Source organism: Balaenoptera acutorostrata, chromosome 7 (assembly GCF_949987535.1).
Source record: "Balaenoptera acutorostrata chromosome 7, mBalAcu1.1, whole genome shotgun sequence".
Classification (NCBI taxonomy): domain Eukaryota; kingdom Metazoa; phylum Chordata; class Mammalia; order Artiodactyla; family Balaenopteridae; genus Balaenoptera; species Balaenoptera acutorostrata.
The window spans coordinates 99,875,195-99,901,410 of NC_080070.1; the positions used below are offsets into that span (position 1 = coordinate 99,875,195).

Sequence of the window (26,216 nt, forward strand, 5' to 3'; positions counted from 1 at the left end):
CTGACGTTCCCTGCCTCACCTCATTATACATTTCAGCTGAAAACTCCTTATTTCCACGTGGCAGCGAGGAGTATTTATAGCACAAGTCACATGCCAAGGTGTTCTCAAGTTTATCATTTGGAATAATAACCTTGGAGCGCAGTCCCCATGCCCATTCCACAGATGGGCAAGGAGAGGTGGGAGGTCACAGCAAGGTTTCCAAGGAGTCCTAAACTGCCAGGTCTCTTGAGCCACTTCTATACAATCCTCTCTCCAGATTGCTTTCTCTCATCTTCCTGTTTAACAAACGTATCGAAGGCCTGGGAGTGAGAGATGCTCTCAAGATCAAGTCGTACTGTATCTGTGTCTGCACTCCAGTTCCCAGAATACCAACGAGCAACTCTAAGGTCCAGTGGCAGGAACATCAATGCTTAGCTTTCTGCCAAAACCCACTCTCATTAGTAGGCTTACATGCATGAAACACATACGTGGAGTTTTCGGTCTGCACAATCCTCTCATCACCCGTTATAACTAATCAGAATGCTGAGCGGATTTATTCGCATGCAGAACACAACCAACCGCCTTCAGCGTCTGCTGAAATGACCGTGACCTTCTTCTGATGGAATCTTCAGGCCAAGAAATGGAAAGGTAGATCATAACCTTATAGGCAGACTGAATAATAGTCCTTCAGAGTCAACACTGTGAGACTGTGTTTTTCAAATAGTTATTAGAGAAAGCTCAGATCCCAGGTGAAAGAGATACGAGAGAGCCAGAGGATATGTTCATTGCCCGGAGCCTGGAATTAGAAACTGCAAAGGTTGGAAGTGAATAAATAAAGCTGAATTTGCCTCCAATCATGGACACACTATTCGGTGGTTGCTGTGCATTTTTTTCACTGGGGTCTCTGTTCAGGGCAAATGCCCTGGGGTCAGAATCAGGAGTCCTGAGGACTAGTCCCGGCTGTGCCCCTATCGGTTGTGTGACGTTAGGAAAGTCGCTAAACTTCTTTGAGCTCCCAAATCTGGGAAGCCAGCCCCCAGCAGTCTACCTTACTGAGTTGTTACTCAAATCAAAATGAACACGCCATGAGAGAGTGCTTCGTAAAGACGCTGTAGATATTTCTAAAGATATATGATCACCCTCCAAAGGCGGTAGTGAGAACAGAAGTCTCTCATCTCTGTTTTCAAAGGAATCACCTTCTAGACATACTGCTGAGAAGTGGCATTTGGGAGTGCGACCGCGGAAGCCCGTCTACGTCACAGGATTCAAAAGCAGGCAAGAGCGCGCTGTTTCACTTGTTCACCATCTCTGCTCATGTTCGCCCTTGAGTCCTTATCTCACCATCCAGTGCGATACTTGGAGTACTTAACGAGCACCCAGTGGGTACTCATACATGTGAGACAAACCAAAGAATGCTAGTCTGAAGATTTCAGTCCCTCTGGTGCAGAAAGGTCGTCCGTGGGAAAGAAACTGGGAGGATTTCTGGGAGCCTGAGTCTAGGGTAACCAGCCAACTTGGCCTTGGATTTCTGGGACAAACTGGTCACTCGACCTGAGCGTCATGTTTGAATATCCATTTTGCCTCCTCCCAGCTGGCAGGGAATAAAGTATCTGAACTAAGGGAAGTCCGGTGGAAAGCATGTGTGTCTCTGAGTTCCTAAAGAGTTTATCCCTAGAGATTTATAGCCTGGGCATTTCCCCTCTCCTTTTGTCCCTATTAGTTTCAACTTCCTAGCTGACACCATCTTTTCACTGTCAGGAATCCAACAGACTCACACCCCTTCTATTTTTCCTGCATCACATTATCACCTCTAAGATAGATCCCTGATCCCTGTTGGTGGCTTCCTGCCACTAGCTAAATCTCCTACCTAACAGCTCGAGGCATTCGGTGCAAAACTGCAGCCTTCAGCAGGGCTTGGACCTGGAGCTGTTGGGCGTGCACTGTGCAACATTCACCAGGAACACACGTGTGTTGCAGAATTGCCATCTGGATCGAGCACTGACTGGTGCACACAGCAGGGAAATGACATTTTGGGCCACTGAGGAGATGTGATCGGTGGGGATTTCCCCTTTAAAAACTTACAGCAAAAGCCTGCCTGAGACTATTCAGTATTCATAAGTGGAAAGCAGAGATGGCGTTTCTGTTCCGCCAAAAGCAATAGCTATTTATCATAGCAAATGACTGAAATAGTTATACGTACAATGCTTTACTCAGTGCTGTAAATTACGGTATACAGAAGATTAAACTTAAGCCTAATGCTACCCTTGAGCTTCAACAGCTGAGTCCTATAAATGGGTAACCGTTAAGAAGAGAGAACCTTTTTCCTGGTTACTGTTTAAAAGTGTATCTCTATTAAAAGCTTGTCTTAGACATAAATTACCAGGAAGCCTGCCCCTGGCCCCAGGCAGGCTCTTCCTCGGGGCACTGACTCACAGAGTCACATCTAAATGACACAGTGACAAGCCTGAGAGTCAAAGCATGTGCTGTGCTGACCTCCAGTGGGATGGAGGTAAGAGGGACTTCGCATGGGTCTGAATGAGCACTTACTTCTGGCTCTGGGCCAGGAGAGGGGTGGGAGGGCTCTGCAGGGCCTTAAGGATATCTTCAAAATTGAAATGATCCTGAACCCCATCAATTCAAAGAAAATGCTTCTTCTGGAATCTGCTGTTCCGTGAAGTATCAAGGAACCTTGACCTGGAGCCGAAGCCCCACTTTTAACTAACTACATTTTATTCTCTAAGCACTTGCTCCTCAAAGTGTGGTCCATGGACCAAAAGCACCAGCATCACCTGGGAGCATGTTAGAAACACAAACCTGCTGAATTCAAATCTGCATTTTAGCAAGAACCCCCCAGGGGGCTTATATGTACATTAAATTTGGGGCATCAAGGGATAAGTAAGCAGGTGTTAACAGGGACGAACCCCTTGATTTTCACACTGGAAATCATGACAAGTGACAAACAGGATTTATGGGAACAGGTCCTAAGAGTGGGCTGAATGATTCTGACCTCTCTTTTGTCCAATCCTACTTCAGAACATTTTCAGGAACTTGAAAGGTTTTTATGAGCTGGGAATGAATGTATCACTCTGAACTAGAGATATGACCCGAAACACCTCATGGTGTAAAACAGAGTGAATTAGCAGAAAGTTCATGCTTTATAAATCAATCATAATCCTCTTGTGAATCAGGAGGCTGAGAACGCATGGCAATGTTTTGAGCCAGGATTTCAATTCTTTGTTGTAATTACCAGTTGACTTTAAGTGGGATATGTACGTAAAAATCTATGTTGTTTGAGAAGACAGAGATCCTGAACAACTGTATTCTTTATGAGAAAAAAATTATCGTTCAGTATACATGTTAAAAACTTAATGCACTAAATAAGTAGATAGATTTAAAGAGATAAAGAAATAAAATAAAATCTATTGCGGCCAAGCTAGCAGAGGGAAAAATGGCAAGACGGTTAAGAAAACTTTGCTAATTTAAGGGAAGGCAGGAAAGGAGAACAAAAACAAATAAAATGCAAGGTACACAGAATGCAAATTAAAAGACAGAGATAAGTCCAAATATATAAAGTAATCACAATAAATGTAAATGGATAAAACTCACCTATTAAAAGTCACTATCAGATTGGACTTTAAAAAAAGCCAGCTATATACTACTTACAAGAGAGACACCTAAAACAAAATGACACAGAAAGGTTGAAAATAAAAGATTGGAAAGAGATAAGGCAAATACACATTGACCAAAAGAAAATTAGGTGGCAATGTTAATCAGATAAAATAGGACCTAAGGCAAAAGCATTAATACGGATGAAGACTCCACCACTAAAATGACATGAGTCATAAACTTACATGTATCCAATAGCACAACCCGAAAATTGTACTGCAAAAGGTATTAGAATTTCAGGAGAAACTGACACACAACCATCATAGGAGACTTAAAACTCCTTTCTCAGAAACTATAGACCAAGCAGACAAAAATGGTGAGGATAAATAGGATTTGAATAACAAAATAAACAATTAATATATGGAACCCTGCACATAAAAGAGAGATTATACAAGTTTTCTAATAATATATGACACATTAAAAAAAAAAAGCATGATCACAAAGGAGATATCCTAAGTTATAAAACGGGTAACATAACTTTCCCTGGTCATCACAAATTAAACTAGAAATCAAAAATAAAACAAGAGTAAGGCCCCCCCCCAACCCTTTACATTTGGAAACTAAAACTATGCTCCTCAATTACTACTTGGCAATGATGTGATTTTTTTTTTCTATGTGTGGCCTAGTTGTTATGGGACCAGGTTAATTTATATGACATTTGTCACGGGTATCACCAGAAACAGGAAACTCCCCAAGCCATTTAACGTCATTATTTTGTACTTTGAAATAAATTCTAACCCAAAGGGAAGGTGAAGTACCTGACTCCAGGAAGAAAAGAAGGGGTGTGCGTGGGTTAATTACAACCGAGTCGTACAGCACCAGAAGCTGCCGTTGGCTCATTCCCCAGACTGTGCCCTATTCTACTACACTATACCCATCTCTTGCTGCCAGCCACTACTGGCTGGACGCAGGGACTGTCCTAGAAGTGCTCTAGTCACCTGGGAAAAGGTGCTATTCAATTGATGTGGCATCCTACACTCAGTAGGGTCCTGGAACTGAGCAAATTCTGTAGTTAACAGTTTACATGGGACCTTCTGTCTGCCTGTTCACAGGGCCAAGCACTTCTTAAAAATGATCGCAGAATGCTGCACAGGAGACACACAAGAAAAATATAGGTCCATGTGTCCCTGGGGTAGAAAGCAGTCCCCCAGTCCCCCTGAGAAATCCCCCCAAACCAATCCCAAAACAACCACTTCCTCTGGACTGTGTTGCCAGTTCAACACAATTCCAGTGCTGGCCGAATAATGAAAGAAATAGTAAAGAGAAAAACACCAAACAACCTAAAAAGAATAGAATGCAGGATGGGGTGATACTGATCAAATCACATTGATGAGAGGTCTGCAAGTTCTGTGGGCCAGTGGGGGCGGGGGCAGATGGAGTAATAAGAAAATAAAAGAGAGGACCAGAGCTCTTCTGCCTGTGCCACAGACACCTGTAGTGGTCAAAACAGCCCCGTGGTTCCCTGGCTCACACACAAGCCACAGAGTGCGGCAGCTCTCAGGGGACCCCCGTTGCCCTGGGCCTCCTCACTGGTCTCCCAATCCTTCTCAAACATCACCAACACTGCCCCCCATCAAAGAGTATCCGAGGCAGAGGTGTGTCGTCAGCACAGAGGCTTCCCACCAACCACCCCCTCGGGTGAGTGTCACAGTGGTAAGCACATGACACGGGCAGCTGAAAAAGTGGCACAAGAATTTTCAGAGATGCTGTCCAGGTCCTGCCTCTTACAACGCTCCGGTGACTTAATTCATACGCACCTGGAGAGAGTGCCGCCATCGGATGATGCCCTAGAGCTGACTGTCATGCAGGTCACTGAGTCAGGGGTCGGTCGGGGCTGGTGTTAATGGGACCTCACTGCTAGGGACTGGGCAGCAGGGCTCCTGGTGGAGGCGGCTCGTTTGAGAGGGATACCTACGGGGGGGGGACAGCCACTTAGCGAGACGAGCGGAAAATCGCAGCCACCGCACCAGGGGAGCCATACTCATCTGAGAAAAATGCGTCTCTGGAGAAGCCTCAGGAATTTGAAGAAATAATTCCTGGGAGAGAAAAGCAAAGCATCTACGATGCTAATAAACAAACAAGTAACAGGGTTAGTCAGAAACCAAACCTTAAGACAGAAATCCATAGTTCCAGTTTTGTAAAACAAAGACCAGAGTTGCTTTCTCTGGGAAAAAAAAAAAGATTATTCATTCCATGTGAAGGAAGATTCATCATAGTGAAATTGTTTACTTATTCTTTCATCATTTACTCCCCTCGATTTACATTTTCCCCCGGATGTATTTATTTCCCATGCACCTCCTACACAGCAATTCCCCAATGTGCACTCATTTTTCAGTAGTGCCTGGCCCCATGAAAGAGCAAAGGAAAGGCCTTGGGCAAGCTCTGCACTACAGGATTTCCTCAATTCCAGGACGCCACCGACTGTAAGAGGCCACAGCAACTTACCAGCACCTTTTCCAGAAGAGAAAAAAAAACCCTGCCATAGTAAATATACACATGATATGGGAAGAAGCACTTGGACCTTAGAAACAATAGGGTTGGGAACCTTCTTTAGAGACTCCCTGCACCGCCCCCCGCCCCCCCGCTCCCGCAGCCCCAAGGTGAGCCTCTACGCGGTGCCTCGTTTGTGACACTTTGGGAGGGACCTCTCAGTGACCCCAGGCAAAAGCACTCAGAATCAGCTCCCTGAGCGAATACTCCAGATGCTCTTCCACAAGGAAAACTGTGATGGTGGAGTGGCAGTTTGGATGGGAGTTGGGCTCTAGCATTAGGGCGTGAGGTGAAAAGGATGGATAATCAAGCCCACCCTTGAAAACCCTTCCACTCATAAAGTACGGTAGACATGGTTTGGGGATAGCGGGCTCTCTTCATGGCCAGTTTCTCCTCCAGGATTGGAAAGGAGCCTTGTTTCTCTGCTTGGACACCAGATGAAGAAGTGGGCTTGTATGTGGGACTGCATTATTAATCCAAAACAGTGCATTATTATTATTATTATCATCATCATCACCATCACCCAGTGCACGTGGCTGAACTCTGATAAATTAAGAGCGATGGGACTCCAAATCGAAAGAGGCGCATTTTTGTTTTTTACTGCAAGACCTCTGAGTGCTTTGATGGACTAATAGCTGCCGAGAACCTCCAGAGGGTAATCTGGCACGTGGTCTTTCCCGAGCGTGTGTGTGCCCCCAAACTCCAGCTCTGAGAGCACAGATGCACCACTATGGGAAGGGAACACTGCTTCGGAAACCCTGCTCTGCTCATTGCTTCGGATGGGGACAATTCCAAAATGACCTTTTGAATCAGTGCTGGCAACATTCTTTGCTCGGATTTAAATAAAGAGATGGCTGTTCCCCTAATTTTTCTCGGTTGATACAGCTCGGAGCCCATACAGCGAGGACAAGCCAGTGATGAGTCAGAAGCCGGGGGTCATGTTACAGTGTTAGCCTTCCAGAACTCAGCTGTGGTCAGGGATCAAAGCAGCAGCCTCACCAGTGCTCAGTGAGGAAGGACGGTTCCCCTGCATCCACCTCTCCAACTGCACCTGAATAGAGACGGTCATTCTCTTTGGAGGAGCAACATCTTCTAAACGAAATGTCCTCGCTTACCCGTGGAATTTGGCTTACTCACAACTGGGAAGCCGATTTCCTTCCATGCTCACTTTCTCCCTCCTTTCTTCCAAGATTCATTTTTTAAAAAGTGTATTGAGCACCAATCGTAGATCCAGCATTCATCGTGTTAACTCAGGGAACACAATGGTGAGCACGATAACAGGGATCCTTGAAACTCCTAGGCTGGGGTGGGGGGCGGTGTGTCTGTGCGCGCGCATGCGCATGCAACGGGGGTGGATAAGTAAACGAGCATTTGCAATGGCGGTCATATATGCGAACCTCGGTAACGTGGGGAGTGCCAAGAGCGCTTGAATTGGGATTGGAAGAATCCTTCTTTCTCTCTGTCTGTGCCCCAAGTCAGAAAATGTGCTCCGGGCTGGGACTCGGGGATGCAAAAGACACAGCCTAATCGCTTGGGAGCTCAGTACCTAGTGCTCACAGGTGACTGCGGAACCGTGATCGGTACCATCGGACGGGGGGATGCAGGGGGCACAGGGACCAGCTGACAATTTAGTCGGGTGGTAGCTGAGCTCAGCAGAAATGTGGAAAAACACTTAGGGTGTTGCTAGCCTAAAAAGAGGTCTATCAGTGATGTAAAAATGAAGTCATCCGTACTTGGAAATAAAATCCAAAGACATTAAAATGGCTATTGTCAAGGTCAACAGCAGCCTTTGGTGGCAACTAGCAACCTCTTTTCTCCTCTCACTCAACCGCTTGGCATTTGACTGGCTCTACAAAACGCTTTCTTCTCTTGGCTCCCATGTTGTCATCTTCTGCTGCTTTTCCTACCAGGTCACTGGCCAGTCCCCTTCTAACTAACCCTAAATGTTGACCTCTCCCTTTTCCACCTCAATCCATCAGCAAATGTTGTCAGCTACATTTCCGAAATAGATCTCAAGTTTATCCTTTGTTATCCACCTTCACAGCTATACATCAGTCCCTACGAGGTCTCCCAGGCTCCAAGCAGCCAGAGTGACCTTCTAAAAACACAAACCAGATGATGTCTTTCCCTCACACAGGGTCCTCCCATGTTTTCTCACCACACCTAGAATGAAGCCCGAACTTTGGGCTCTGCCCTACAGGGCTCTACAGTAGTGGTCCCCGCCACCTCTCTGAAGCCCTCAAACACACCTCGCCTGGTGTGCTCTACCTATGGCTCGATCGCATTACTGTTTATCAATACATTATTTAACCAACCAGAACACAGGCTTCAAGAAACCCACACTCTTATTTGTCTCATTCACCACTGTATCTGCAGCATTAGAACAATGCCTGGCATACAGGAGGTGCTCAATAAATATTTTTTAAATAAATTAACGAATCAAAGCTATGTGACTCTGGAGAACGTAATCCAAGAGATTCAGCCTTCAAGAAATAGGCTTGAATGAGATTATAAGTTTTTTTTTCAATTAAAGATGAATTCAATAATACTAAAGTAAAAAAAAATACTAAAGTTATGAAGATCCTCTTAATCTATCTCTAAATTTGAGCTGAACCATTATATCTGCTATTTTTTTGGCCATGCCACGTGGCATGTGGGATCTTAGTTCCCCCGACCAGGGATTGAACCCGCGCCCCCTAGAGTGGAAGCACGGAGTCTTAACCCTTAACCACTGAACCACCAGGGAAGTCCTTGGTTTGTTTACTTGTAAAATTTTACCTGGTTCACAGAAACATGCAAGAAAAGGGAATTCCATTGAACTTAGAGGAAACCATCTACTGTTTGACGGGGGGAGCGTCTCATGGATCTGCTCATTTGCTGGAGATGAACAAGAAACTAAAGACAGAACTGATGGTGGTACACACTCCACCTCTTCTGCAAGCTTGCTTCTTTTTACTTTTTGATATTTAAAGGTCTATGCAAATGCTGTGGCTCTCAAAACGTGGACTGTAAATGATTTATTCCTCCTTTCTGAATTCCCTCAAAATTGTGCCCAAGGCTTCCCTGGTGGCGCAGTGGTTGAGAGTCCGCCTGCGGCGCAGTGGTTGAGAGTCCGCCTGCCAATGCAGGGGAAGCGGGTTCGGGCCCTGGTCCGGGAGGATCCCACATGCCGCGGAGCGGCTAGGCCTGTGTGCCACAACTACTGAGCCTGCGCTCTAGAGCCCACGAGCCACAGCTACTGAAGCCTGCACACCTGGAGCCGGTGCTCCTCAACAAGAGAAGCCACCGCAATGAGAGGCCCGCGCACCACAGCAAAGGGTGGTCCCCGCTCGCCACAACTAGAGAGAAGCCCGCGCGCAGCAACTAAGACCCAACGCAGCCAAAAATAAATTAATAAATAAATAAATTTATTAAAAAAAAAAATTGTGCCCAAGTTCTTTACCTAAGCCAACAAGCAGACAAGATCAGTGGCATAGGTTAGAAGGTTGAGAAAGAAACAGGGAGCTCAGGTGCCCCCAAGCACTGCATTTAGTCTCCAGCATCCTACAGGGGACCAAAACAACCTTTCTGTATGGAAGTGTAGTTACACTGCTGCAGGGAGTTTGAGATCCAAAACATTGAACCAGTACAGTGGTTAAAGTGATCTAGAGTCAGACGTAGATTGGAATCTTGGTTCTGCCACTTACATCAGCCTGATTTTGAGGAAATTTCTTAAATCCTCTGAGTCTCCCTGTCTTTGGCTGTGAGATGAGAATACTATGACCATAGCACCTTAGGGTTGCAATAGGATTAAATAACAAAAAGCTTAGCATATATAAGTGCTCAATAAGTACATTAGCTTTATTGTTGTTTTTGGTATTTTTTCTGCCATTAGCAGAGAAAAAAGAAAAGCCAGGGTTTGGGACCAGGTCAGCCTGCTATGTTCTAGACACACCTTTAATTCTAATTTGAGCAGCAGTAAGTTCAAAATACAAACATTTGAAGTGGAGCAAAATGTGGTCCCACTTTATTGTAGATTCTTTCAGTTGTAATGCTTGATTTAAGGCAGAACCATTTGTTAGTCCGTAATTTTTTTCCTTAGGGATCTTCTTATTATAGGGATTTCCTTAGGATCTGTCGTATGACTGCCTGCACTTTACCAGGGACAATGGAAAGACGAAATAAGAAGAAAGAACAGCAGACACTGTTTCTGATCATAAGGAGCCCGAAAGATATATCAAGCCAAGAGTTAATTCTGGATCGGGGATCCATTCATCAAATTAAGGTTAAAAAAGAATCCCACTAACAAAATCAAGTTTGCACAGATTCACTCGTTCTTGCCAAGTCTTATTAGTTAATACTGTCAGACATGACAAAGAATATGTTTGATGAGACCAATTTACTTTAATTATTTTATACATCTCTGGTATAAATAATCTAGTCTCATAAAAGACAACTCACAATAACAACAACAGAAATTTAATCTCAACAAACAAATTCAACTTAATTGACCAAAAACTCCAGCCCTGCTCTGTGGCAATCTACACTTTCAGAAAGGAAGTTCTGGCAGGATAATTAGCCGGTGATGATACCCGGGAAGCCCAGGGGCACTGACACTGGGAGGGACTGACTTTCTCTAGGGCTCCAGAAGCACAAATGGTTTGTTTCCTCCTCAACTAGAGGTCACCCGGAGATAGACAAAAGAAAAAGAACAATTGCAGGAAACCTTGGAACCTCATTAATGAGGCTTCCATGTGTGGCACTGCTGGGCTCTGCTGCCCTTGGTACCCACCCAGCATCGGCATCTGGATGTGGACGGGAGGGATGGAGGTAACAGCCTCCAGCAGCCAGTTGCTGTCACTCATTTATTTTGCAGCTCAGCCCCTCTGCTTTAGCTCACAGTTCATTAAATTCTACTGCATCACCATCAACATGCAAAACAGCTACTTGAAGGGCATTCAAAAATATAATCAGAAAAGGGAATAAAAAGCCCTCTCTGAGAAAGAGGGACAAAAATTAATCCTCTCTTGTCTACTGAGTGACAACTAGGCTCTTTGGTTCTAACATGTATATTTTTTAAGTAGCAGTGACATCCAAGGATTATCTCTGTCTGATGGATGGGGTGTGGGGCTGCATAGTTCTCTGCTTGGAGGGTGAGCACCAAATGTGGCTGGAAAATTCTGAAGGATCTGTGCATATGGATGGGTTATTTCTTTTGCCATTTTTCCCCCTTTTTTGATTTTGGAATCAAAATCAACAAAGCTGGGAAGGTGGGGAGGACTGCAACTTTATGGACTTCTGCAACGTATCATGTTTTATGCTTTGAATATGACTGTGATGGGGAAATTACCCTGCTGACCCGTGCACACACACTCATTTGAATGTGGATAAAAACTTAAATATAGAAAAGTACAGAATATGATAGGACAAATGAAGAGGTTATATTTTATGGCAGTGGCTTTCAACTGGGGGCAATTTTGTCGCCTAGAGGACCCTGGCAATTCCTGGAGACAGTTTTCGCTGTCATGACTGGGGGTGGGGGCTGCTACTGGCATCCAGTGGGTAAAATACAGGGAAGCTGTTCGACATCCTACAAGGCACAAGACGCCCCCATAACAGAATTATCCAGCCCCAAATGGTAACAGTGCTGCCGCTGAGAAACTCTTCTTCATGGTAGCTCATTACGTAAATATATTAGGAGGTAAGGACAGAAAAAAAATCATACTCCTTTCATTCAGGCAAATCATACAACTCCATAAATGCCCAACCCAATTACAACACCACAGCTTGGATCTACCTATTATTTTTCCCTTTACTTATAATATTTCAATTTGATTAAACGTATGCAACTACTAAAAGTAATAAAAATATGTTTCCATTGCAGGTATCTTGCACCTCCTAGTTTTGAGCTTGTATACAGGCTTGTGGACACAGATGGGACCCCCCCGCTCCCACACACACACATGCACACACCACACACAGAGGATTCTTTTTGGAAGAAATGGCAATACCACCCTCTCTGGGCTGAGGTGGGGACCCACAGAATTGACACAAGAGGAAGAGTCACAAATGTCACCCTCACACTCCATGGTAATCATAAGTGAATATTCTCTGGAAAAGATTTCATTATAAATCTCTGTAGCTTATCACTTGGTTAATGATAGCTTAACTTTTTTTTTTTTCCTAAAGCAAACTCTGTTCCACCACTGTGCTAAGTATTTCCCACATGCGAGTTCCTTTAATCATCACAACAATCTTACGAGATAAACTACGATCCCATTTTAAGAATAAGGAGACTGAAGCACAGAGAGGCAAAGTAACCTGCCCAAGGTCACACAGCTAATAAGTGGAAGAGCTGGAACTTGAATCTAGGCAGACTGACCCCAGGGAGGCTATTCCCAACCACGAGGCTCCTACATCGTGTCAGTGCGTCAAGCCACAACCTGGGCTGGACAGCTATGAGAGACAGGAACACCTGCTGAATGGGATCGGGACGCCCAAGGCAAGGCTTTTTCTGTTTTCCCCTTTGCTACGCCTAAATAACCTCATCAACTAACCTAAGGGACTTTAGAAACAAACCAATTCCTCCAAATCCTAGATCTCCTGGGTAGAGGTTTAAAAAGCATCCAAAGGGCCCTTGTACAGAGGAAACAGACCTAAGGGGCCCACACAGATAGGGTGGCACAGAAAATGGCCTGCAGGGAGCCCCTACCCCTACGCCAAGCGGAGGGTCTCCTGAGCAGTGGGCATGCCTACTTTTTTACGTCTGGGACACCAGCTTGGGGTGCAAAGTCAGGAGCAACAGGAAAGCAGACAGTCCTGGGAGCGGGGCTTCACATGACCCCCATACGGGGAGGCGGCCAAGGCCAGATGGACCTCGGCAGGGACCCCAGAGAGACACTGGGAGCCTCATGGTGTTTCCAAAGGAGCTGACACTGGGGGCCCATGTGAATGTAAACCATATTCATAAAGGCAGATCCTCAGAACTCCTGGCAATGTAATCATCTTCAGGCCAACAAGTCCTGCCTCAAGAGTGTGGGAAGCCGAAGATGAATCACAGGCCAGAGTCCGCAGGCTGACCTCTGCGCACACATCCCCCGAGACAGAGAGAGAAACGAAGGCAGGAAGCACTTGACTGAATTGGTTTTCCCATTTTTCATAAGAAACATTCAACTTAATAAAAAATAGCCATACTTTATTGACAATAATAGCTACCCTTTCTTTATTTCCTTACTATGTGCCAGGAAACTACTTTATCTCTGTTCCTCATAGTAACTCTGCAAGGCAGGAACTATCGCCTTCATTTTAGAGGAAAAGGAGGCTCAGAAAGGTCATGTAATTAGCCCGAGGTCTCACAGCTAGTAACTTGGGTCTGTTTGACTCCAAAATTCATGATTTTTTCCACAATGGCTTTCACTGTTTCACATTACTGTCAACCTCCAAAGTCCTCAGAACCAACTGCCTACACACACACACACACACACACACACACACACACACACACACACACACACACACACACACACACACACACACACACACACACACCCTTTTTTCATTTAACTTAACCAGGTCACTGAAATCTTGAAAGCTGCCATGCCGAATCACAGGTGCTAAGAATGAGCAAGTTTCCAAGAGAACACAGAGTCCAGTCCCGTCATTTAAAATGGTGACAAGTCCAGGGTCTAAGGGCTGGGCGAGACCAAGCTGGGATCTGGCCCCAGGTGTGCTGGACCCTGGGCTGTGTCCCTCCCACCGCACCTCAGCTCTGCTTCCCGGGGCCACGGCCGGTGATGATGAACTCATTTCTAGGTGCTGGGAATACAGAGCTGAAAAGGTACATCCCTAGTCCTGAGAGGATCCTAGAAGCTGGTGGACGTGCTGAGACAGTCCACAGATAAGTCAAGTGCATGGCAGAAGGTGGGAGGCATTGGAGAACACAGTTCTATGGACATGAAGAGGGATGAATGGCGTCCAGCTGCTGGCCGTGGGGAGATGGCACGGGGAGAAGACGAATGAACGCATGCTCTGGGTGTACCTGCGGGAAGGCGCCTCTCGCCAGTCATTCTGCACCAACAACTCCCCCGAGGCGGGCAGCGCACCGATCTTACGGACCAGGTGGAGAGACAGGAGGCTACCTGCCTGAGATCACGCAGTTAGTGAGGGAGGCATGTGAACTGCTTTGCCTGCCTCCAAAGCTCATGTTCTGTCCATTTTAAAACTTCAGATGCTGTTCTGCGGAGCCCTGGCGGGCTGAGAGGCCAGGAGTAGGCCAGGGAGGCGGAGCTTGAACACCCACCCCAATTTCAACCTCTTTGGCTCTGCTGTGCATCTATCTCCATATTTGGGTTCTACAGATGAGACTCCGTTTGAGAGAAAGCTCTGCTGCTAACAAGATCAAGTTTGAAGCCCTGTACTATGACGTGCTACCTGGAAGGCAAGTGGGTCAGGCCTTGGAGTTCGGGCCGGGACAAGAAGGGCGTGTGACCCACGCTGGGAGGCAGTGAGGGACGATGGCTAAGCAAGCAGGCGAAGCACGCACTTCCCTCGCTCTGGAGCGATGCGGCCTGCGTTCAGAATCAGGCTTTACACCTGCTCAGCTCTGCAACCCTGGGCAAGGTACTCCTAAGCCTTAGCTTCCTCACGTTCAAAATGAGGGTAACATTGGTACCTACTTCATGGGGGTGTTGAGAGGATTAGGATTACGTGTTCAAAGATAAAGAAAGCATATAGCATAGTGCCCGGCACTTAGCACAGCGCCATTCTCGTTAACTTGTTGATTACAGCGAGGCTAGTCACAGGAGGTAAAAGAGCGAAAAAGGAAACACCATGACACTATAGGAGGAACTTTTAGGGCAACTAAGAAGTCCTCACTGTTCCCGGAGTGTTGCTCTGGTTCTGAGCTCTGCCTCGTGTTCTCCTGCCCTTGATAAACGCGGGCTGCGCGTCCGCGGGACACGCACCTGGAAGATGAGGGAGGCTTGGGGGCCTCCCTCCATCTGCTGAGATGTGGCCATGTCCCCACCGCTGCTTGTCAGCTGATTCAGCAAGAAGCTCAACGGAGACGGGGCTTCGGGGCATGAGATCGGTAACCCCAAACCCCCAAGCTAATTTACTGCCACCGTTCAGGAGATGGCCACAAAACCCTTGGCTCTCCCCATAACCTCAACTTGCTCTTGCACCCAAAGGCCTAGGACCGAGGGAGGCACGTGTCTCAGCCCAGCCGAGCCCCAGAGGCCTCCTTCGCTGGCTAGATGAGGCCTTGCCTTGGGCGGAATTCTGCAGGGCACAGTGGGGTCCTGGGTCCCTTTTAGGTTCTTGCCGTCAGAGACCCTGCCAGCGAATTAAGTTCCCAGAGAAGGTTTTGACGGCTTATGGGATTTCTGTCTGTCTTGTTCACTGCTGTGCCCCAGTGCCCAGAACAGCAGCACATCCCATGAATGAATGAATGACGATCCCTTTTGGCATCTTCATGAGACAAACAGAAGCAGGGGCCACGGGGCCTCCACAGTCACCCCCTGACCCAGCAGTTGGGTGGGATCTTCTTGCCACTGCTCTGCTCTTGACTTCCCCACCTGTCACCCCAGCTGGTAGCACCACCACCGGGCCTCTGACAGTCTCCCTGGGACAGGTTTGACCTTTTCTCTCCTCCGGGGAGAAGGAAGGGTCATTTGCTACAGAGCATCAAACAAGAAGATCAGCTCGTGCCCAGCACACGACTTGCTCTTTCATGCTCATTTTGCCAGAAACGAAAACGTTAGAGCTGGAAGCGGCGGCGGAAGTCACCTCTCGTGGAAGAAATGAGGAAACCAAACACTGAGACATTTAGCAAGTAGCCCCAAGTCACAGAGCTGGCTGCCAGGAGGGGCAGGAGACCTGGCCTCTCAACAGAGCTCTTTTTACGGCACTTTCTAGGAGCCTCTATGCCTGTGCAGGTCAGAAAGTCTCAGAAGCCTGGATTCTCTTTCTATGTATTATAAACACAAAACACACCTAGAGTTTACACACAGACGCAGGTTATACATATATATGCAGCTATGTAAATGACATATATGTATATACATATTCATAAGTGATATTAGGATATATGTAACTATTCTATAGTCCCAAATACATTTACTAGAGAGCTTAGATAAGCTCATCTCCTTTTATTTTATACCTGTTTATTACAGAATGGTGATAACTGCGGGGCTGGGGTAAAATAAGAAATCCTGAGCATGAGAAAGGGGAAGCGTGTAATTTGCAAAAGTGTATTTGATATTATAATTGCTTTGATTTTTTTTTTTTTTTTAGGCACAATATTTAATGTGCTTTGAAATTTAACAGTAAAGAAGGGCATTTGGATTTTACATCCAACAAAAAAAGAGGAGAGTTTAAACCAAAAGACTGGGAACTACTGTTCTGGAACTCAGAGCATATGACAACTTTGGAAATTGGCTGATCCAACGCCCCGCATGAAGAGAGGAAACCTCCACTCAGAGAGGTTAAGTCACTTCCTGTCTCAGGTCAGTAGCTGTTTATTTGCTATAGGGGAGCAGCCTCGTGGAGGTTATCTGTTCTAAGTCCACACAGCACCTGCACTGAAGGAGACCAGCATTTGCTGTGGAACAGCTGAAGGGAATTTCTCACTTCAAGGATGTAAAGATACAGAGGGAAAGTGAGTTCCCAAACAGGCCTGGCTTTTTTTTAACAAGGATGATTCTTGGAAGAGGAGAAGCTGAACCTGTGGCTTTGCTACACGCATTTCTCGGGGGCAGCAGCCCAGTGGTCCCACACGGGACCCACCCCTCCTGTGTGTCCATACAGGGAGACTCCGCCGTGCCCTCTCTCACGGGGACCCAACGTCAGGTTGCGAGGCTGCAGGAGGGACTGCTCGAGCCACCACTGCCCCTCCCCTTCGTCATCTGCAGAGGCCACCACCTATCTACCTAAACAATGGGAGGCTTTCTCTCTGGTGTCCCGGCAGGAGTGAGGGTGTCGGCAGAAGGACTGCAGCTCCTAAGACAGGCAGCCTGGGAGCAGAGGTAGAGCCCCAGGAGGAATTCACCCATGGCCTTGGGCTAAGACAGACCTAGGGCCAGACCACAGGGGACGGTGCCTCCCTGACGTCGGACACTGGCCGCTGCAGGAGTCCACTTACCGCAGTGGGACTGGAAGACCTGCGGCTTGACGACCTGGTTACAGGCACTGCACACCACGAGGTAGAAGTCGTCGTGTGCTGGGTAGTGGCCAAACAAGTGCATATCTGTGGGGGAAAGGAAAACAGGTTGTTTTGAAAAAGCAACCACGTCTCAGAAGGTGGACGGTTTCTTCTTGGCATTTCCTCGAGGACAGTTTTTCAAACAAGACGTGCAGAAAGCCAATCATCTTTACGAAAGGGAACGCAGTTTGTCCTAATGCAGCTCCCTACTCTCAGGGAAGCCCGTGCCTCAGAGAACCCCTCCTTATTTTCCTTGCAAACAGACGGCTACCCCTGTTGGTTTGGTCAGCGGGGCTGGGCTGCCTGGAATCACAGGCTATGGGGAGTGACCCTGTTCTGAAAGAGGGCCCCGGGGTTAGCTGGGACCCAACGAGGCTCTAGTCATTTTAGGATGCGGGAGCTCCTCCAAAGCCATTTCAGCGTAGGCAGAGCCCTCCCAGGTGAGTGACGGGGCGAGAAAGCCTGGAGAGAGAGAGGAGTCATCCTGGTCTCGGCAGCTGCCTGGGTTCCCCATCACCTGTGGGAGACTCCAGGGTAAAAGGAAGTGTCCAGACAAGTGGCTTGTTGGCTGCCATCATTATCCATTCTTTATGTGGCAAAGATTTATCGAGTGCCTAAGTGTGCCGGGCACCGACTGTGCTGGGTTCCAGGGATAACTGGTGAACAAGAACGAGTGCCCTGCTCTGCTGGAGCAGAAAAGAGAAGAATTAACCAGAATCACACAAGTCATCACTTGGTTGTAACAGTGGTACCTCCTAAGGAGGAGATGTACAGGGTCCCATGAGAGTGTGTGGTAGGTAGACCTAACCTTGTCTGAGGCATTGGAGAGGCTTCCCTGAGGAGGGGTTAGAGAAAGAAAAGGCCAGGGGAGGGAGAGGAAAGTTCCAGGTCTGCCGAGGAAGGAGATTCTGTGTGTCAGCAGAACCTCTTGGCTGGAAGAGAAGAACAAGGGGGGAGCCCAGAAGGTGTAAGCCTTGTGGACCAAGGTAGAGATTTTGAACCTGACTTTAAGATCAGTGGGAAGCTACTGAAGGTTTTTAAGCAAAGAAGTGACAGAGTCAGATGGACACTGTTAGAAGATCAGTTATGTGGCCTACGAGAGACAATCGCATAGGTCCACACAAAAACCTCCCCACGCATGTTCACTGTAGCATTATTCGTAACAGCCCAAGGGTGGAAGCAACCCAGATACCCATCAACTGCTGGACACATAAATGAAATGTGATATATCCATACAACGGGATATTATTTGGCCATAAAAAGGAGTGAAGTACTGATACCTGCTGCAACATGGATGAACCTTGAAAACATATGCTAAGTGAAAGAAGCCAGTCACAAAAGCCCACATATTATATGATTCCATTTATATGAACTGTCCAGAACAGGCAAAACTAGAGAGACAGAAAGCAGATTAGTGCTTGCCTTGGGCTGGGGGGGCCCTGGAGGGAACTGTCGGACAATTGCTAAAGGCTACGGGTTTCTTTTGGGGGTGATAATAATGTTCTAAGATTGATAGTGGTGATGGCTGCACAACGCTGTGAGTATACTACAAACCACCGAACTGCATGCTTTAAACGGGTGAATTGTATATGTGAATTATGTCTCAGGAAAGCTGTGTGTGTGTAGGGGGATTCGGAGGTCATACCTCCTCGCCCACCGTGGGGTGGAGGGCACTCTGCCGGCCTCTCCTGACTGGCTCCAGGGCCACTGAGAGCAGGGCGGACAGAGGAAATAAAAGACACGTTCTGCATGAAAGTCTTTGCGTCACAGAGCTGAGCTTCCTCTCCCCAGCCCCCCACGCCCTCGTTTTTTTAGACTCAACCTGTGTCTTTACTGAAAACCACCAGGCGCACGATGGTTCTCCCAGCTGCAGGGCGAGGCCACAGGGAAGCCGAGTTCCTCCTGATTCAGGGACGGCTCATTTATAAGCCAACACAGGCTTCCAGTGCAGCCCCGACGCTTAGAGGGAAATGGAACTGACACACTTGTCACGCGGCCGGGAGCCAAGACCCCCGCCCCAGAGGAGGCTAGACTGGAAGGGTGAGAAGGGCCCCCGTTGCTGGGTCCCCTCCACGTGCGCGGGACCCGCGCGCCTGCGGTGGGATGCGGGCCAGACCGGGGCACGGGTGCACTGAGCCTCGGCATGTCTGTGGCTCTGGTCGCAGCCCATCATTTCCCCTCTAGGACTTGCCTCTGTTTCCACTCTGACTAAGACGTTACCGGAGGGGAGCGTTATTAGTCAGTGCCTGGTAGGCGGAGGCCTGTGGAAAGAGAGGCTGAGAGAGAACCCAGCTGTGACAAAGGCCTGCGGCGTGGGGAGGCCCAGGCTGGGCCCACCCAGTGTGTCCGGGGCCCTTGCTTCACAGCCTCCCAGCGCACAGAGGATGCACCCGGTCCCACATTGCTGACACCGCTCCCGCTTTACATTTTATTTACAGATTATTTTTATAATATATAGCCTTTTTTTAAAAAAAAAATAACAAAAGTGATCCACGTTCTTTGAGGATACATATGAAAAATACAGAAAAGCCAGAAGAAATTAAAAAAAAAAATCACTGGCAATCTTTATTAACACTTTGCATCTCATTTAGATTTAGTCACATTTTCTATCCAGGAACATGTGAAACCAGGAGCTGGCAAGGGCTAAGACATTTATTTATTCAACAGCATTTCCTGAGCTGCCTTCCAGCCCTTCTGCAATAGATCAGGCTATAAAGGCATGAAAGAAATGCATTAATTAAAAAAACAAAAAAGCGCATTCACAAAAGTTTCTTGAGCACCTACTCTGCGCCAGAAGCTCTGTGGAGTATGGGAGGCTGAGAGCTGGGGGCGAGGAACGCACCTCTGCACCTTTGTCGTGCGCGCCTGATGACATGCCCAAGGCCTGTCAGGCCTCCAGCTGCTGTCCCATTTCAGGATTCCTCCAGGAACCTGTAGACCCCACCCCCTACACGCAGCTCTAGGTCGAGAGTTGAAGGTGAAGGTTAGGCTGGTCGGAGACTGGCCACCCTGGGGGTGTCCTACTCCAGGCCCTTCACTCCACTGGGACTCTTCTTGGTTTCCTCCAGGGCAGTTTCAACCATGCACACGTCTGCTCAGAGCGTGTCTCCTGTGGAAACTGAGAGGACCTGCTGGCCTACTTGATTATTCCTCAGTGATCAGACCTTAGAATCTCCTCGACAGGCTGCCCAGGCTCTGGGAGAGTCTGGCAGATGTGGAGCAAGATAAGGGCAGCTGGCTTCTCAGAAGAACCACCACTTCCCGGGGCCAGGCCATCTCGGTCCATGTGCTGTCTGGTTGGGTATGAGGAAGGAAGGCCAGGGAGAATTGGAAACTACTATGTCTGGCATCATGCTAGGCATCCTATTATTAATTCTCCCTCCCTCTCTCTCAATTTACCACCCAAATAGAGCTTGCAGCTCACAGTTAAAAACAGGGGTGTGTTGACGTGGGCTTGTACCAGCTTCCGAGAGCCAACTGTGCAAGTCTCCCAACTCGTTCAGTGAGATCAAGGTGGTAGCTGAAATCAGCCCTGGTGAGAGTATTTGCACCACGGAAATGGGCACTACAAATCTTGTCTTTTCTTTGGAAAGCCGCGTTGTTAAACATTTACCGGTGCACCACTGAACAAAGATGGGAAGAAAAGGGAAAAGTGAAACCACCTGTAATGACACCACCTTGGGATAACCACTGTTGGCATGTTAATATATATCCTTCTAGACTTTGTTATCTCATAACATTATCTTAGTTAATCCTCATAACTAACCCACAAAGTTGCCATCATCCCACTTTCCAGGCAAGGAAACAAAGGTAAGAGATCCCAAGGCAGTGATCTTTAAAGTAGGATGAGATTCCTACTCTACAGCCCACGCTCCCATCTCAGCAAAAGGCCACGTGTTTCATAAGAGCAAGATCCCATTTCAAAGATGAAGAAACCCGTTTGGAGCGCTTGCATGGATGACTAACAGGCTCCAAGGGAGCCGCTGGCGTTTGCACAGGCCTGGGGTCAGAAGGAGGGATTTACAGCACAGTGTCCTTTGCTGTGCAACTTCAGGGAAGGTGCCTAACCTTTCTGAGTGTCACTTTCCTCTTCCATAAGACGGGGCTCACAGTTCTTGCCTCATGAGGTTGCTGTGAAGGCTCATAAAAGCTGCCTGGCTTTGTATTTTCTTCCTCCAGGGATTTGGAAGAAAGTGTGGAAAAAGCTTTAATCAAGGTCTTCTCCCCTGTTTTTCAAAACTAACTTGTTCTCACTCCAGTGGGAGAGTTGCTCCAGCCAGCACATTCTTTGACTCTCCTGCGTAATCACTCACAGCCAGCCTCCTGGGGAGCCTCAGTGCTCCCTCCAACCTGCAGAATTTCCTGTGTGCGCAGGTACACCATCGCGCGCCGTGTGGACAGACGAGGGCTGAGAGCCACTGGGAGGACACTCTCCAGGCTGTGGTCAGGCCCCGAGAAAACGTGCATAAAGGTGATGGGACTGTGCCCATCACACTGTTCATCCATCTCCCGAACAGACAAAGCCACGCCTGTCTGTTTTGCCCCATTTTGCCCCCGCAAATGAATCAACTGTTGATCAGACAGATCTGATAGTACCACCATGGCACTGTCACAGAGGTGACCTTAGTCCTCCTCCTGGCCTGATTATGGGCAGGGTGAGAGCAAGCTTCATAGCTCCATTTTGCAGATGGGGAAACAGAGATACTCTTGCTTCTAGGTCAGTATTTTTTGTTTTTGGTTTTTTTAACCCCAACTCACTATACACAAATACATACCTATTTTATCTATCTATCTATCTACCTATCTATCCACTCATCCATCTATCCATCATCTATCGTTGGAACATGTACGTTACACTCTGATATGTTCTGGTCTACTCATTTCTTTTTATTTTATTCTGTTCTATTTCATTTAAAAAAATGCTCACTGAGATCTTTTTTTTAAATTTTATTATTATTTTTTTATTTATTTATTTTTGGCTGCGTTGGGTCTTTGTTGCTGTGCGCTGGCTTTCTCTAGTTGCAGTGAGCGGAGGCTACTCTTTGTTGCGGTGCACGGGCTTCTCATTGCGGTGGCTTCTCTTGTTGCAGAGCACGGGCTCTAGGCGTCGGGCTTCAGGAGTTGTGGCTCGCGGGCTCTAGAGCACAGGCTCAGTAGTTGTGGCATACGGGCTTCGTTGCTCTGCGGCGTGTGGGATCTTCCCGGACCAGGGCTTGAACCCGTGTCCCCTGCATTGGCAGGCGGATTCTTAACCACTGCGCCACCAGGGAAGCCCAGCTCATTGAGATCTTGAAATTAAATTCTTGACCCTTTAATGGGTCACAACTCAAAGTGTGAAAAACACTCTTCAAGGCAATCCACTGAGTTAGAGGCTGAGCTGAGCCTGAGAGTTAACTGGGCATTTACAGAGGTTGGAGCTGGTCCTTAGGAGTCACCTGGGAGTCTGAAGCCATGAATTTGTGCCAATTATAAGCTGGAGTGCGCCGTGCCGGCTCACAGGAGCTGACTGTATCTCTTCCTAACTCTGCATTCAGTGAGGCATGTCGGTGGCCTGAATCAGCCACGGTGGGAGTATTTACACCATGGTAATCAGCATCCACTACAAACCAGGGCTGCTTCTCTTGGAGAGCTAGCTGTGAAAATATTTACTAGCACACCACTGACTAGCACCCACGATCACTCCTCCCTGGATCAATTTCCTTAGTTATAGAAATGGAGAAAATTATATCTGTCATCTACCACACTGGATGCAGAAAGGCTTCTGTGAACTTGGGAGGAAATCATTATGTTAATCTAAAATTATGGTAATGATATTGATCATTAACCCAAAAACATACGCACAACAGAGCCAGGTAAACATATTGATCACTTTCTGTATCAAATGAGCACAAAAAAGCTGCCACTTGTCCAGCTCTGGTGGTGAGAAGGGGACTGGGGGAGGGGGAGGGGGAGTGGGAATGCTGGAGTGGAGAATTAAGTTCTCTTCAACGTCTGTCAATTTAATGCTTACTCTTTAAGGGCTATTCATGGAGATTATTCACACATTAGGCTCAGAGTATTAAATTAATGCTGCTTATACATGGATCACACACAGGCTATTCTCAGTGCCCCCATTTAAAGCAGGCAGTTCTTTACTTCTTCTCTTCCTTTACTTCTGGTGGAAGTCTCATCTGCAGCAGAGTCAGTCATCAATGGCATTCATGTTATCCACTTCGTCTGGCATCCTAGGCCTGCCTCCCCATAGCACTTAGGTTCCCACAGGGCTAGTCTGGCTCTCACAGCTTCAACTCCCCTGAACGCTTCCCTCCCACAGCCCTCTGCCCCTCTCCTCTCTCAGATGGCAGAGGAGGGATGGAGGGGACAGAACCCAGCTGGGGTGGAAGAAGAGACAAAGTTTAGGACACCAGAATGGGTCCTACAAAAGTAAAATAATAACTCTGTGGGACTTCCCTGGTGGCACAGTGGTTAAGAATCTGCCTGCCAATACAGGGGACACAGGTTCGAGCCCTGGTCTGGGAAGATCCCTTAGATGCCACAGAGCAACTAAGTCCGTGCGCCACAACTACTGAGCCTGCGCTCTAGAGCCTGCGAGCCACAACTACTGAGCCTGCGCGCCACAACTACTGAGCCTGCGCGCCACAACTACTGAAGCCTGCAGTCCTAGAGCCGGTGCTCCGCAACAAGAGAAGACACCACAATGAGAAGCCCGCGCACTGCAACGAAGAGTAGCCCCCACTTGCCGCAACTAGAGATCTTGAAATTAACTTCTAGTCCACGCACAGCAACGAAGACCCAACGCAGCCAAAAATAAACAATAAATAAATATATAAATTTATTTTTTAAAAAAAGAATAATAACTCTGATTTTCTGGTGTAGTTGATAACCTGCTTCTTAAGTCAATACTGAAAAAGAAATTGGCAGAATGGGAGCAGCATTTTATAAACAGCTTTCCGAGGGGAACACTTCCGACAAGGAAAGTCGTGAGTGTATTAACTTTCCTTTATATCCAGTATTCACTTCGAGAAAATGGCTGAAGTAAAGGAAAAGGCAGGGTGACGTGTCCAATTTGCTATTTGTACAGGACTCATTTCTAAGAATGGGAAGACAGCTGGTTTTGTGGCTTGAGGATCACACTAGATTCTGCGCACTTTTGCATTTGCCCCTGGACATCTTCCAAAGCTCAAGACTTGGGCATTACGAAGCAACAACTGGTGAGAGCTCAAAAGATGAAAACCTTAAGAAAGAGTGATTCCTTCCCTTTGCAAATGGGAATGCCAAGTCAAGCACAGGCTGCACAGAGAAGCAGCTAGAAGCAGACTAGCTTGAAGGCTGGGGGACAGCTTATCAGCAATCGGTGATGTCTGTGCTCGCTACAGAAGATCCCGCAGCGGGAAAAGGAAGACAGCAAAGCAGACAACTTTGAAAGTTAGTTTCTTGGAAAGAAAAAAAAAAAAAGCCCCAGAAAGCAGACTCAAGTTTCCCCCAAAGTCTTTTCTGGGGTTGTGAAACCACCCCGGTTGCTATAGGAATTATGAAAATGTCAAGGTAGCATATGCCTCTAGTACAACAACGGTTTCATATACTTTTAAAATTAGGCTTCCCTTCTGAATGGACTCTAAAAAAACAATGTAATGACAAACATTGAGATTATGTGATTTCAACACACCGAGCCGTCTCCAGGAAGGTAAACGTGAGCCTCTGCCCGTGGTGGGTAACGGATCCACAGACCTTGGTGGGACCTACGGATGTGACAACCCTGTGATGACGGCTGGAGAGCGGGTGCCACTGGACTTCCTTGGAAAACCACCAAAAGGATGAGCTGGGCAGGCAGTGGCTTTGATGTGAGGGCTTCCACTTACATAAACTCAGACAGGAGATTATTGGCAAGAACAGTGACCCTGGTTCAAGGACACACACGGCTGCCTCCAAGCATGGCTTCACATCTGGACGCGGCTGCCACTCAGTAGAAGCACCTTTCACACTGGGAGAGGCTGGTCCTAAAGGCCTCCCTTTCTCCCATTAATCTTAATACACTCATTATACAGTTTTTATTAATGTGTCTTTTCTCTCTGCTAGTGGAATTTTCAGCTCTATTTTAATCACTTATGTCAAATGCAAAGCATGAGGCGGGGTGGGGAACCTTTCTCCTTTGCTCTGATGGCGCGATTCTATGTGTCCCCCAACTCCCAAATCTCCTTAAAGTCACAGAACAAACCAATCTGGGGTCTTCAAAGCAATGACCTCAGACCTGACACCTCCCATTCCCCCAGCAGAATGCTGAACTCCCCTCGAGGAAAATTCAAAAAGAAAAAAATGTGGTCACTTTCCGTTTTTCAGATCTCTGAAAACCCAGGGCCTGACTGTGAGGGCTTCATGCAATCTGGAAACGGAGAGGGAAGCAGGAGGATTAGAAAAGCAGGCAGCAAGCGGCGCGGGCGAGCTCGCCAGCATCAGCGAGGGCTGGCAGCAGGCACAGGGCCTTGCTTCTCGTATAAACCACGGACTCAGAAGCCCCGGCGTCTTCCAGCGGAGGCTGGGCCACAAGGCGCTCCCTCGCCAGGCTGCAGCCAGGAGCGAGGCCTGGAGCGGGTGGGCGCTCCCCACTCTGCCGCCCGAACGGTCCCCTCGCACCTCCAACCCGCCCACAAGCCCCACACGAGACAGCCCATCCCCCTCTCTGCAGGAGGCGGGCCTCAACAGACGGGCACTCGGGCACTCACGGTGTACGGAGGCCCCGGGGGCGTCCCCCGGGCCAGCCCCTCCCCCTCTCACACCCCGCAGCACAACGAAGGAAGAGAGACGGAGCCGGCTGAACCCGGAGGTGATCGGAGCCCGGAGGTGATCGGAGCCCGGAGTTTAGAACAAAAACTATGAGAGGTGGGCCTTGAAAAATGCAGCGCCT

The 26,216-nt window shown here is 47.7% G+C and overlaps 1 protein-coding gene across 3 annotated transcripts in view; it reads right to left on the reverse strand.

Moving 5' to 3' along the window:
- Positions 1-26,216, reverse strand: part of ATXN7L1 (ataxin 7 like 1) — a 235,539-nt gene that overhangs the window by 134,192 nt on the left and 75,131 nt on the right. For all 3 annotated transcript variants that reach the window (XM_028165249.2, XM_007177297.2, XM_007177298.3), the window contains exon 3: positions 17,255-17,359. In XM_028165249.2, the coding sequence (XP_028021050.2) occupies positions 17,255-17,359 (105 nt within the window). The remainder of the gene's footprint in view (positions 1-17,254; positions 17,360-26,216) is intronic.